We start from the raw sequence: 14,245 nt of genomic DNA, 5'->3' as shown, positions 1-14,245 counted from the left end.
ATGAACTCAGCACTACTACATTTGGTATGTTGTTTGAACATTAGCATGCTAGCCTGTCATTTGTTAGCTACTACTCATTCACTACGTGGAGATAGCTGGATGTCTGGGAAAGATGTCATTCACAGAGCGTCTCTCACACAGTTGTGTCATGGCCTTCCCATCTACAGTGGGGCAAAAAAGTATTTAGTCAGCCACCAATTGTGCAAGTTCTCCCACTTAAAAAGATGAGAGAGGCCTGTAATTTTCATCATAGGTACACTTCAACTATGACAGACAAAATGAGGGGAGAAAATCCAGAAAATCACATTGTAGGATGTTTTATGAATTTATTTTAAAATTACAGTGGAAAAGAAGTATATTTTTGTTGCCCCACTGTATATTCTTTGTACTGTATTGCTCTCTCTTTCATTCTTTATCTCTCTCTTTTCACTGCTGCTTTGTTGACTAATGCTGTTATAAAGGCCGCAGTGTGATTTTTATATTAACTTGGCTTAGAGAGGAGAGATCACATCGATCTGATCCATTTTTCATTTGAGAGAAAGCTTTGTTTATTTGCCTCTAACACACTGGCTCAGCCAGCAAAGAGAAGGACGGATGGAGGGAGAGCAAGGGCCGGGGGTTTGTTAATTACACCGAGTTTAAATTAAATAAGACTGCACTGCTAATTACTAGAGAACAGAGAGGTAGGGATGGAGAGAAGGAGAGAGACTGAGAGACAGAGAGAGAGAAAGAGAGAGAGAATGGAGGGCAATTCCACACCAGGACAGTTCGAAAATATTGATTTGTTCTGGTGGTTCTCATAGAAACTTAATTGGGAGGACGGATGTTTGACATTTCTCCCACTTTTTTTGTTTGTTTTTAAATCAGGATGAAGTGGAAATTTGAGTCCCTTTTTAGACCTATACATGCGTTGTGTAAGACCGTATGATCTGTGAACCGTGCATGATACAGACAACATCTTGGAGTCATTATACTCCTTATAGTGGAGATTCTGATATGAAAAATAGAAAATATAGAAATATTTATATATCAAAAGTACCCTTTTTTTATCTTGTTCATTTCAATAGGTATTGCTTGGAACAATATGCTCTACACATGCATCGACTTTCCAGAGTGGGCGGAGTGATTCACACATTTTTTTTTTAAAGATAATAATGTCAAAAGCATGTCAAACATCCTTCCTCGCAATGAAATGTCTATGTGAGAATTGACCTAAATTCTCACACTTTCTATCGGAGATAACCTAAATATTTTTGCGGCTGTCCACGGTGACCTTCAGACAGACGTGACCAGAGCCTCAGTCTGGTCACCCCTCCAGGCCGCTCCCTCCCTCCTCCCTGCTTCAGACAGCGCCCGCCACGCACATACATACCCATACACACACCGCCCCAGCGACACGGCGATGACAGAGACGAACAGCGCCACTTCCTGACACACAACACACTCTCTCTCACAAACACACAACGGTAATGGCAGCTCGCCACAGGCAGCGGCGGCCCACACTGAGCGAAGCCCCTCCAGGGGGCTGATGGAACTTTAGAGACCGAGAAAGACTGAGCGGTCGGGGGTCTGTTGGTCTTGTGGTCTTACCTGGAATGACTCAGAGAGGAACCCCTTGGTCTTCCAGCCACTGACTGATAGCTCGTCTAAGAGAACTCCGCTCAATCAATGTCTTCTATCTAGACACTGACTGATAACTAGTCTAAGAGAACTCCGCTCAATCAATGTCTTCTATCTAGACACTGACTTCAATCGGAATTGCTTCTCTTAGCCACTGTCTGATGGCAATGGTCCTACGGTCGATTATTTGTCCCTGCCTGAAAAGAGTCCAAGAAGTGGCAACATTTCAGATGCTGGTATTCCTATACCCATGCTATAGCACTGTAGTTAACATTGTATGAGGATTTTCTTCCAGTATTACTACGGTGATCTGTTCTGAACTCTCTGACACAGGTCTCATCCATTCTACTGGGTTGTGTTTCTACAGGACAACATTTCAGTAAGATGTAGATACTGTGTATTCAGTAGTTAACCAGGGTGGGGTCTGTTCGAGTATAGTCTTCACCCTGCCAGACATCTGCTGCCTGCAATCCTGACTGTCTGTCTGTACGTACAGACCTGCCAAGACAGACACAAGACAAAAAAAATGTTGACTGTGGCTCAGTTGGGAGAGCATGGCGCTTGCAACGCCAGGGTTGTGGGTTCGATTCCCCCGGGGGACCAGTACGAAAGTGAGTGCACTCACTTCTGTGAGTCGCTCTGGATAAGAGCGCCTGCTAAATGTCAAGTGTTGAGTGTCTCTCTTATATTTTGTGCAAACAACAATTCCTTCAAACACCTCTCCCCTCAGTTTATATTTCAAGGTCGTATCAATAAAGGCGTTCCTGTCTTCTTCTTAACCGCAACAAAAAAAGAATGGAAAACAAGTGTCACTTCAACTCAGAGCTAAAAGTGATTGGAGGAACTTGAATGCACACTTCTGGTTCAAATGGTCTAAACTCTGAAGAACAGAACAGAGACAACAACAGTTCCATCTCAACTGACAACATTCCGTCAGTCGGGAGTCTGTACCAAACAAGCCCAGATTGTGTGCAGGCGTCCATCTATGGGCCCCACTGCAGCAGGATTGATTTATCTGTGGTTGATTGGTTTGGTCGTTCTGCTTCAGGCACAGTGGGAATCCTTGTGGCTGGCTGGATGGCTGGCAAACAGTGTCTACCCATCCTCTACCCTTATCCTATTCTAACCCTGTCTGAGGTAAAGTTCAATATGTCTACTCTCATAGCCTGAACTGTTCATACTCAATGATCACACCTCTGCCCCCCCCCCCCCACCCACTCGCACTCATACACACACACACACACACACACTCCCCATATTACACCAACACCTCAGACCCACCACAGGACCACGCACCCCCACCACCGTGCCCCACCCAGAAACCTCCCACACTCTTCATGCTACACTGTGTCAGCCACGGGGGACAGACGTGTCAGGGTAGCACAAGGTGTTATTTGAGAAATACCAGGCTGACAACCATATCCACCCGACCCCGACCCCACCCGCTGTCCAGCCCAAAACACAATAGTGGAAGCATTGTGCCAACGGAGACCCAGCCTGGCTACAGTTGATACAGAGATAGATGAAACCTTCTGTCTGTTTTGTTTGTTATGGATGAATGTGTTTCTACAAAGTGGTGACGACACTTTGCACAGTGGACGCTCCTAGCACACACAGATAACTAGCTAGCGATTACACACTGACACTAACATTTCCTTGTGTGTGTGTGTGTGTGTGTGTGTGTGTGTGTGTGTGTGTGTGTGTGTGTGTGTGTGTGTGTGTGCGTGCGTGCGTGCGTGCGTGCGTGCGTGTACAGAGGTGTGTGTGGTGGACTGCGGCTCCCACGGCGTGTGTTTCGGGGGCAGCTGTCGTTGCGAAGAGGGCTGGACGGGTACGGTCTGTGACCAGAAGGCCTGCCACCCCATGTGCACTAAGAACGGAGTCTGCAAGGAGGGCAAGTGTGAGTGCAACCAGGGCTGGACCGGAGAGCACTGCAACATCGGTAGGTCTACTGAAGAATACACATGCCTACAGTGGACATACACATGCATACATCATATGGGTCGACGATTAAAGACATCGTTACAAGGAAACACACATGTTTTCACACACGTTTTCTCTCTCACACACACACACCAATCACACACACTCCTCTACCTCTGAAGCTGTCTGTCCATCCATGATTCCCCCAGCTCTCACACCACGGAGGACTCCAACCTGCGGGTCTATATGGCTTTGAACAGCCAGCTGAAGTAGCATCTGATCCCAGTCTCCTCTTTCCTCTCTTTCCTCTCCATCCCTCTCTTTACAAGGGCCTGGCCAACTCCCTCCCTCTCTTTACAAGGGCCTGGCCAACTCCCTCCCTCTCTTTACAAGGGCCTGGCCAACTCCCTCCCTCTCTTTACAAGGGCCTGGCCAACTCCATCCCTCTCTTTACAAGGGCCTGGCCAACTCCCTCCCTCTCTTTACAAGGGTCTGGCCAACTCCCTCCCTCTCTTTACAAGGGCCTGGCCAACTCCATCCCTCTCTTTACAAGGGCCTGGCCAACTCCATCCCTCTCTTTACAAGGGCCTGGCCAACTCCCTCCCTCTCTTTACAAGGGCCTGGCCAACTCCATCCCTCTCTTTACAAGGGCCTGGCCAACTCCCTCCCTCTCTTTACAAGGGCCTGGCCAACTCCATCCCTCTCTTTACAAGGGCCTGGCCAACTCCATCCCTCTCTTTACAAGGGCCTGGCCAACTCCCTCCCTCTCTTTACAAGGGCCTGGCCAACTCCCTCCCTCTCTTTACAAGGGCCTGGCCAACTCCATCCCTCTCTTTACAAGGGCGTGGCCAACTCCCTCCCTCTCTTTACAAGGGCCTGGCCAACTCCATCCCTCTCTTTACAAGGGCCTGGCCAACTCCATCCCTCTCTTTACAAGGGCCTGGCCAACTCCCTCCCTCTCTTTACAAGGGCCTGGCCAACTCCCTCCCTCTCTTTACAAGGGCCTGGCCAACTCCCTCCCACTCTGCAGCCTGCTCTTTGTAGTCACTCACGTGACCTGTGTGAAGAAGGCCTGCAGAGTCCCCATGGGGCGGTGCTGACCTTTAACCTCTATCAAAACACTGACGTTTACTGTTGTTAAGGCAGTGTGGAGAAGATAGACTGTGTGTGTCCTGTTCCAAGCTCTCTTAACAAAAGGATACAGAGCAGGGTTGTAAATGCCTGGCGCGTTGTTGTTTAGCTTTTAAGCCGGGTGTGAAACAAACACCAAACACTGAAACAGGCCAAAGCCTCCTCTATACAATGCAAAGATACGAGCCCTAAAGAGAACTGAGAAATCATGTTTGGTTAATCATTTCCCTCTCAACCCCTACATCACAAAACCTACTTAATTGTTATCAAGCAAATCTTGTTTTGTCGGCTGATTCCCTGATATGAAGTCAATTGCGGAGCAGAATGCATGTTCTCTCCTCACACACAGAACTCGTGTTCTGTTCTGCCTCGATCTCTGCAGCACAAACTCAGCAGGGGTGCGTTTTGAGGTGTCGTTCCGCTTCACTCAATTAGTCAACATTGTGGAGCGGATGTCGTTGACAGACTGAACGGGCCCCCATTGTGGCCAGTCTTTATTAGGTTCTGGTCCGTTATTCAAACGAAAAAATCAGATGAATTAGCGGTCGAGTTAGAGTTTAGCATGGTGTCCCCCACTCATTTAGCGGTCGAGTTAGAGTTTAGCGTGGTGTCCCCCACTCATTTAGCAGTCGAGTTAGAGTTTAGCGTGGTGTCCCCCACTCATTTAGCAGTCGAGTTAGAGTTTAGCGTGGTGTCCCCCACTCATTTAGCGGTCGAGTTAGAGTTTAGCGTGGTGTCCCCCACTCATTTAGCGGTCGAGTTAGAGTTTAGCGTGGTGTCCCCCATTTAGCGGCCGAGTCGTGGTGTCCCCCACTCATTTAGCGGCCGAGTTAGAGTTTAGCGTGGTGTCCCCACTCATTTAGCGGTCGAGTTAGAGTTTAGCGTGGTGTCCCCCACTCATTTAGCGGTCGAGTTAGAGTTTAGCGTGGTGTCCCCCACTCATTTAGCGGTCGAGTTAGAGTTTAGCGTGGTGTCCCCACTCATTTAGCGGTCGAGTTAGAGTTTAGCATGGTGTCCCCCACTCATTTAGCAGTCGAGTTAGAGTTTAGCGTGGTGTCCCCAACTCATTTAGCGGTCGAGTTAGATTTTAGCGTGGTGTCCCCCACTCATTTAGCGGTCAGCATGGTGTCCCCCACTCATTTAGCGGTCAGCATGGTGTCCCCCACTCATTTAGCGGTCAGCATGGTGTCCCCCACTCATTTAGCGGTCAGCGTGGTGTCCCCCACTCATTTAGCGGTCAGCATGGTGTCCCCCACTCATTTAGCGGTCGAGTTAGAGTTTAGCGTGGTGTCCCCCACTCATTTAGCGGTCAGCATGGTGTCCCCCACTCATTTAACGGTCAGCGTGGTGTCCCCCACTCATTTAGCGGTCAGCATGGTGTCCCCCACTCATTTAGCGGTCGAGTTAGAGTTAAGGAGCCCGCATACTAGGTTGGGTTTCGGCCGGTTACGACAGAGCCTGGGCACGAACACAGGGAATCTGATGGCACAGCTGGCGCTGCAGTACATCGCCCTTAACCACTGCGCCACCCGGGAGGCCCCAACTAGTCATCTCTCATTGAATGACAATCCCTTCCTACTAGGAGTAGTACTGTTGACCAATCACCGGCGAAGGGGCGTAGACTTCGGCTTCTGAACTTTGACTTGCCTCTCAAGCAAAAATGTTGTGTGCGTGAACATCCGGGAAAAAACCTGCCGAACACCAAAACAAACAAAAAGTCATGATTTTGTCATAATATATGTGCAAACTGTTTTGACTGGGAAGCATGGTGACAGGCATGGTGTACCCCAGCTGTGTGTTTTCAGGTTTCGTGACACTCTCTGCACACACACATAAAAAATGCGAGCACACACACACAGCCTCACTCTACTCATCATCATATAGTTCATTTCTTCTGTGTCTATAATGTGAAACCCCACCTGTACTGATTAAAGTAATCCTTCTCACCCCCTCCCCCCTTAAAATATTTAGATGCACTATTGTAAAGTGGCTGGCTGGCCCTTTGTAAGTGAAGGAAATGACTTAAATGTAAATGTAATATAGTTCATTTCTTCTGTGTCTATAATGTGTGTCTGATTAGCTCTGGCTGGCCCTATGAAGGAAGCACCTACCGCTGCCTAATTCCCCTGACAATAACACCTTTTGGCTCATTATTAGTCTTCAGACACTCTTTCTTAGCATTCAGACACCAAAATACAAAGGCAGGATGCTCCTTGAAGCCCTAGTCTGAAACTGAAACCCTGCAGGGGTTGGCTGGGACGTGAGTCAGTCTCCTTAAAAGTTCCACCTCTCTGTCCTTGAGATGTTCTCTCCTGTTCCAGAGTAGCGCGTCAGAGGTGGTGAAGGCCACCGTGCATCATTGGTGTCTGCTGAAGGTAAAGATAAAGGCGTTAGCAAGAGAATGACTTCCTCCAAAAGGGGAAGGGACGTCAACCAGATAGAACAGCAGAACAGTCTCACCGCATTGCCTCGTACACAATCACAGTACAGCCCCCCCCCCAAAAGAAATACCATACAGTATGTCCTTATCCAATCGCTTATTCACAACAACTCAAACACAGAGTGTGTAGTGTAATGTTCAGTCAACACTGATTTGCATCAGTAGAACACCAGTATGTGAACCCATTGGAATTACCTGGATTTCTGCATACATTGGTCATCAAGTTTGATCTGGTCATCATCTAAGTCACACCAGTAGACACACACAGTGTGTTGTTGTCTATATTGAATACATAATTGAAACATTCACAGTGTAGGTTGGGAAAAGTATGTGAACCCCGAGGCTAATGACTTCTCCAAAAGCTCATTGGAGTCAGGAGTCAAATGATCAATGATCAATGAGGCGAGATTGGAGATGTTGGTTAGAGCTGCCTTGCCCTATAAACTCCAAATTTGAGGTTGCTATTCACAAGAAGCATTGCCTGATGTGAACCATGCCTCAAACAAAGAGATCTCAGAAGACCCAAGATTATGAATTGTTAACTTGCATTAAGCTGGAAAGGGTTACAAAAGTATCTTTAAAAGCCTTGATGTTCATCAGTCCACGTTAAGATAAATTGTCTATAAATGGAGAAAGTTCAGCACTGTTGCTACTCTGTTGCTACTCTCCCTCTTGACTGCAAGAGCACAGCGCAGAATGCCCAATGAGGTTAAGAAAAATCCTACAGTATCAGCTAAATACAGAAATCTCTGGAACATGCTAACTTCTCTGTTGACGAGTCTTCGATACGTAAAACACTAAACAAGAATGGTGTTCATGGAAGGACACTACGGAAGAAGCAAAAAAAAACATTGCTGCATGTCTGAAGTTTGCAAAAGTGCATCTGGATGTTCCACAGCACCACAGCGCTACTGGCAAAATATTCTATGGCAGATGAAACTACAGTTGAAGTTGGAAGGAACACAACACTGTGTGTGGAGAAAAAAAATGTACAGCACACTAACATCAAAACCTCATCCCAACTGTAAAGTCTGGTGGAGGAAGCATCATGGTTTGGGGCTGCTTTGCTGCCTCAGGGCCTGGACAGCTTGCTATCATCGACGGAAAAATGAATTCCCAAGTTTATCAAGACATTTTGCAGGAGAATGTAAGGCTTTCTGTCCACCAATTGAAGCTCAACAGAAGTTGGGTGATGCAACAGGACAACGAACCAAAACTCAGCAGTAAATCAACAACAGAATGGCTTCAACAGAAGAAAATACGCCTTCTGGAGTGGTCCAGTCAGAGTCCTGATCTCAACCCGATTGAGAGCAGTTCACACCAGACATCCCAAGAATATTGTTGAACTGAAACAGTTTTGTAAAGAGGAATGGTCCAAAATTCCACCAGACAGTTGTGCAGGTCTGATCCGCAACTACAGAAAATGTTTGGTTGAGGTTATTGCTGCCAAAGGAGGGTCAACCAGTTATTAAATCCAAGGGTTCACATTCTTTCCCCACCCTACACTGTGAATGTTTACACGGTGTGTTCAATAAACACATGAAAACGTATCATTGTTTGTGTGTTATTAGTTTCAGCGGACTGTGTTTGTCTATTGTTGATGAAGTTTTATGACCAATTTATTCAGAAATCCAGGTACTTTTTCTTGCCACTGTATATGCAGGGGAACCACAGTGCAGCATTAAGACTTATTGAGCGTTAGGTGACGTTTAGCTACTCCTTCATTACTTGTCTGCAACAGACATCCCCCTCTTCCTCCATAGCAAATGCTGAATGAGAGAGGAGAAGAACGCAGTAGTTATTAAGTCGTCTTCTTCTCTCCCCCGAGACATGCGATCGTGAATAACGACGAGTGAGAAAGTTCCAGAAGATCAAAAGATCATGGCCTCAAGACATGCTAACCTCTCACTGTTACCAATACCGGGGGAAGTTAGCATGTCTTGGGGGTATGATCTTTTGAACTTCTGGAACTTTCTCACTCGTCGTTATTCACGATTGCGTGTCTCATGATATATTCCACATTGATTTAGAAGTGTTTAGAAATATGTTCTATTCTTATTGATTTAGAAGTGTTTAGAAACATGTTCTATTCTTATTGATTTAGAAGTGTTTAGAAACATGTTCTATTCTTATTGATTTAGAAGTGTTTAGAAACATGTTCTATTCTTATTGATTTAGAAGTGTTTAGAAACATGTTCTATTCTTATTGATTTAGAAGTGTTTAGAAACATGTTCTATTCTTATTGATTTAGAAGTGTTTAGAAACATGTTCTATTCGTATTTTACAATCAAAGTGACTCCAAATTGACACAATACCTTATTTACCAGTCATTTCTATTGGGCACAAAATAATCTGAAACACAACCAAAACAAATAGCAAATGCATCCAACAAGTTTGTAGAGTCACAAGCTTGATGTAGTCGTTGCGTTGTAGGGGTGTCAATATCTCTGACTCCTCTACCCTTTTGAGATATTACTTATTAAACTAAATATTTTTTTTTTGCATACAATATAGCTCACTATTTGACTGATTTATTTCATACAGTCGTTAATGCCCATATTTATCGAGGGTGTCAATCATTTCAGGCTCCACTCTATCTCTTTCTCTCTCTGTCATTGTCTGACACAAGGTGGCTTGAAGCATCTCCATTTTGAGTGGCTTTAAGGAAATAGTCCAATGCTCATTTCTACTCAGCCTATTGCTTTTCCATACAAAACACAGTGATGGTCACTGTATCGTGTGTGTGATTGGTAGTGGTAAAATAGTGTCCTTGATTTTACTCTAATGTTCCCGCTTGCATAATGCAGCAAATGAATTGATGTCTCTGAGATGTGGAAGTATCCCTGTTTAATTGAAAACAACTTAAATTGGCTGAAATAATTTGTGTTGCCTTGGAAATAAATTATATCCAGTGTATGTAAGTTTTCTAAGAATTTTGCAGCAACAAACGGATAACAATGTCTTCCCTTGACGATTTGATTTACAGTAAACAGACTGAATCATCGATGTGTTTGTATAACAATCACGTCCAATAACCAAGATCTCATATGATCTTTTATTATCATCGTTCCAAAATACTCTTCTGCGGAGGATAGTAAAAGTACATTTTTATGGACTTGCACAATGCTCCTCGTTCCTTCTGCAGACATGAGGTTTTGTTAAGAGAGCCACAGGTTCTTCTGCTTCTTCTTCTTCTCCTGCTTCTTCTTATTATTATTACTGCTTCTGAATACCTCATCAGTAGGGTTGTCTCCTTCAGTCACACTGAAGACGTGTCCCAAATCACTCCTATAGGTGCTGGTCAGAAGTAGTGCCCTGTGTAGGGAATAGGGTGCCATTAGGGACGGAGACTGATTTTAAAGTAGCATATGGAATATTGTTAAAATATTGTTGCGTGTGCATGTGGGTGCGTGTGTGTGTGTGTTCTGAGAAGTGCAGCTGAGTGTATTAGTTGAGAACTAGGAAACTGCAGACTTACTGCCCCAAGGTTTCTCCAGCACTCCAGCTTCAGAACCCCATCCCAGGCTCCCTGTTCTCCCCCTCTGCCCTTTCTCTCCTGGGGCTAGACTGATGGTCAGTCAGTCATCCCTCCCTCCCTCCCTCACATCTCTCCATCGCCCAGAATAGCACTGCAGAGCCAGCAATATCTCACCCAGCACCACCAGACGTGCCTCCACACACACAGACACACATACTGTACACACATTCATGCACACACACACTCTCCCTCACACACAAACACACTCCCACCAGCTGCAAGTCTGTCTGGTTCTGTTTCTCCCCAGATGTCTGGTTCTGTTTTTTCCCAGATGTCTGTGTGTCTGGTTCTGTTTCTCCCCAGATGTCTGGTTCTGTTTCTCCCCAGATGTCTGTGTGTCTGGTTCTGTTTCTCCCCAGATGTCTGTGTGTCTGGTTCTGTTTCTCCCCAGATGTCTGTGTGTCTGGTTCTGTTTCTCCCCAGATGTCTGTGTGTCTGGTTCTGTTTCTCCCCATGTCTGTCTGTTCTGTTTCTCCCCAGATGTCTGGTTCTGTTTCTCCCCAGATGTCTGTGTGTCTGGTTCTGTTTCTCCCCAGATGTCTGTGTGTCTGGTTCTGTTTCTCCCCAGATGTCTGTGTGTCTGGTTCTGTTTCTCCCCAGATGTCTGTGTGTCTGGTTCTGTTTCTCCCCAGATGTCTGTGTGTCTGGTTCTGTTTCTCCCCAGATGTCTGTGTGTCTGGTTCTGTTTCTCCCCAGATGTCTGTTTGCCTCCAGGTCAGTGTAGTGCCTGATGGTTCTTCATTATCATCCAAGGTTGATGCTCGCTAGACAACACACACACACACACATACACTCCTCTTTCGCTCACTACAAATTCAAACCATCTACTATTGATATTTCCAATATGAGAGAGCAAAATGATTGGTCTTGGTGTCCATCCTCAACTCCAACTTTAGATTCAGCTACTAGCTACTGTAGCATTCTGTGTAGTGATTTGTCTTTTAAAACGCGGGGAAAAAAGTGTTCAAGGTTAGCGTTTCATAAAACACACACACACACACAAAACACAGTGGTTTGTAAACTCAATTGTGCAGTTAAAACAGTCAAATTTTATTCACAAAGGCCAAATAATTTCGGTAACTGTGTTCAATAGTTAATTAACGCTGCTACACTCGAGGCTCTGCTTGGGAACTAGGAAGCTCATAATCCCCCTCTCAGTACTGCTGAATGGCTGTTCTGTGTTACCACTGATCTGGCTTCTCTAGTAACGAGCTGGTAGCTCCGTCAGTCTAGCCACATGTGTCACACACTACCGTTATTGTACATACATCGCTGTGTGTGCGCGTGTGTGTACATGTAAGTGTGTTTGTGTACGAGTGTGTGCGCGTGCATGTGTGTGTGCGCGTGTGTATGTGTGTGCGTCTACTATGGACCAGGGAATGAGTGAGGCCCATAGCCTCATAGCTCAGTAATAACCATGTTGGGGATGGGTGGGTGTAGTGGTTTTTCATTGTCCACAATGGGTTCTGGAGCACTTTGAGCTATAGCATGATTCAAGTCTAAGAGGAGGCCCCCCCTGTTTTTATGGTAGGCTCACCTGGAGCTGAGGGGGTTGTTAAAGGCCCCCAGTGCAGTAAACGTTAATTAAGATCATGTTAAATCAATGGATACATGCCGGAAGCCTCTACCCCTGCTCCCTCCCTCTCTCTCACTCTCTCTCTCTTTCTGCCCCTCCCACCCCTTCTGCTCTCTCTCTCTTTCTGCCTCTCTCTCTCTTCCCTCTCTCTCTCTCTCTCTCTCTCTCTCTCTCTCTCTCTCTCTCTCTCTCTCTCTCTCTCTCTCTCTCTCTCTCCTTCTACCCCTCTGCTCACTCTCTCTCCTTCTTCTATCCCTCTGCTCTCTCTCTCTCTCCGTTCCCCCTCATCTCTCTACCCTCCTCTTCATCCCCCTCTCCTCTCCTCCCTCCATCTCTCCATCTTTACCTCAGGGTGGGGATTGAGTGGGTCTGGACGTTGTGATATATAATTGTTTCCAGATTAATGTCACTTTAATCAGCAGCCGCCGAGAATTGTCCCGACAAATAATGAAGCATTGATGTCTATAAGAGGCTGATTAATTCTGCAGCTTGACCCACAGGCACACACACACACTTGCACACACACACACACTGTACATACACACACAGATGTACACACACACGCACTGTACATACACACACAGATGGACACACACACAGATACATACTGTACATACACACACATATACATACATACTGTACATTCACACACAGATGGACACACACACACACACACACACACACACACACACACACACACACACACACACACACACACACACACACACACACACACACACACACACACACACACACACACACACACACACACACACACACACAGTCCTCCCTGTCCCAATGTGAGTGGAATATGATGGAAGTAAATGAGAAATCTTTAGTGCAATTAGCTGGTAAATTGCTGCCCCTTTGCTCAGGGTTCAGGGATGATTGCTGCTGTTTTCTTAACCCTGACGTTCCATTAAGAACCCTGATGCTCCATTAGTTCTGTTAAGGGATCCTGTTCCACTCTGGGAAAGGGAGAGGATGACGGCCAATCAAGCTGCCACCTGAGCCAGTGTGTGTGTGTGTGCTTGGTGTGTGTGTGTGTGTGTGTGTGTGTGTGTGTGTGTGTGTGTGTGTGTGTGTGTGTGTGTGTGTGTGTGTGTGTGTGTGTGTGTGTGTGTGTGTGTGTGTGTGTGTGTGTGTGCGTGTGTGTGCGCGTGCGTGTGCGTGTGTGTGTGTGTGTAAGGGTGCCTGTGCTCGTAAGTACACTACTAACACTCTGGTAAATAGTCTGCCTGTCTGTTGTTTTTCTCCTCTCCTTAACCGCTCGCTCTCCTCCCTTTTTCTCTCTCTCCTTTTTTCTCTTTCAAGCTCACAATCCGGATATTAGAGTCAAAGGTACTGTGGTCTCTCTTTCTTCTGCCCCCCATCGTGCTGCGTGGTACATGTGAGGCCATATGATTCCCAGTAACCCTCTTCTCTCTCTTTTTCTTTTCATCTCTTTTTTTAATCTCTGATTCTGATTCATTGATGTATTGATTCATTGATTCAGGCTTCTATTGTTGTCACTTTGACTATGTGTTTTCTCATGTCTTCATGTCTTGGTACTGTGGGGTAAATCCAATATCATGTCCTCTCTTGGAGCATGGGAGGATCTTCGGTAACTACCAGGCATGGTAGAACTGGGGGCGTTTTTTAGCCCACATAACCCACCAACCACTGCTCTCGAACGCCCCCGCGTTGGGCACCGGGCGAGGCCACAAACGTTCCAGCGGCCCGATAGAATAACATTGAAATAACGTCATCTAAGCTCAAGCAGCTGAATAGGCATTTTTTTCTTAACGCAGAGATGTTATCCCGGATGCTTTGCCTCAATGCTTTTGGTATACGTGTCAGTGATTTCTTTTGTTTGTTTTTTTGCTTTCCCCAAATTGACAGTGAAGAATGGCACCTTAAAATGTCCAAACAACGTGAATATATGTTTATTTGTTAATAAAGTGATGGTATTTTACTAGCACCATCAATGCCTTTTGTAGAGAACTAAGAATTGGAGACCTTTAAGAGATATGGACT

General features: G+C 45.9%; 1 protein-coding gene across 9 annotated transcripts in view; it reads left to right on the top strand.

Annotated features, from left to right (window-relative positions):
* The window catches only part of LOC124001108 (teneurin-3-like), a 476,023-nt gene that overhangs the window by 377,101 nt on the left and 84,677 nt on the right, over window positions 1-14,245 (top strand). For 6 of the 9 annotated variants that reach the window (XM_046307668.1, XM_046307664.1, XM_046307665.1 and 3 more), the window contains 2 exons: window positions 3,377-3,562; window positions 13,544-13,570. In XM_046307668.1, coding sequence (XP_046163624.1) covers window positions 3,377-3,562; window positions 13,544-13,570 — 213 coding nt within the window. The remainder of the gene's footprint in view (window positions 1-3,376; window positions 3,563-13,543; window positions 13,571-14,245) is intronic. The other 3 variants (XM_046307670.1, XM_046307667.1, XM_046307666.1) reach the window with 1 other exon arrangement.

The sequence above is a fragment of the Oncorhynchus gorbuscha genome, linkage group LG17 (genome assembly GCF_021184085.1).
Source record: "Oncorhynchus gorbuscha isolate QuinsamMale2020 ecotype Even-year linkage group LG17, OgorEven_v1.0, whole genome shotgun sequence".
NCBI classification, from domain to species: Eukaryota; Metazoa; Chordata; class Actinopteri; order Salmoniformes; family Salmonidae; genus Oncorhynchus; species Oncorhynchus gorbuscha.
This window is presented reverse-complemented; position numbering and strand designations above follow the sequence as displayed.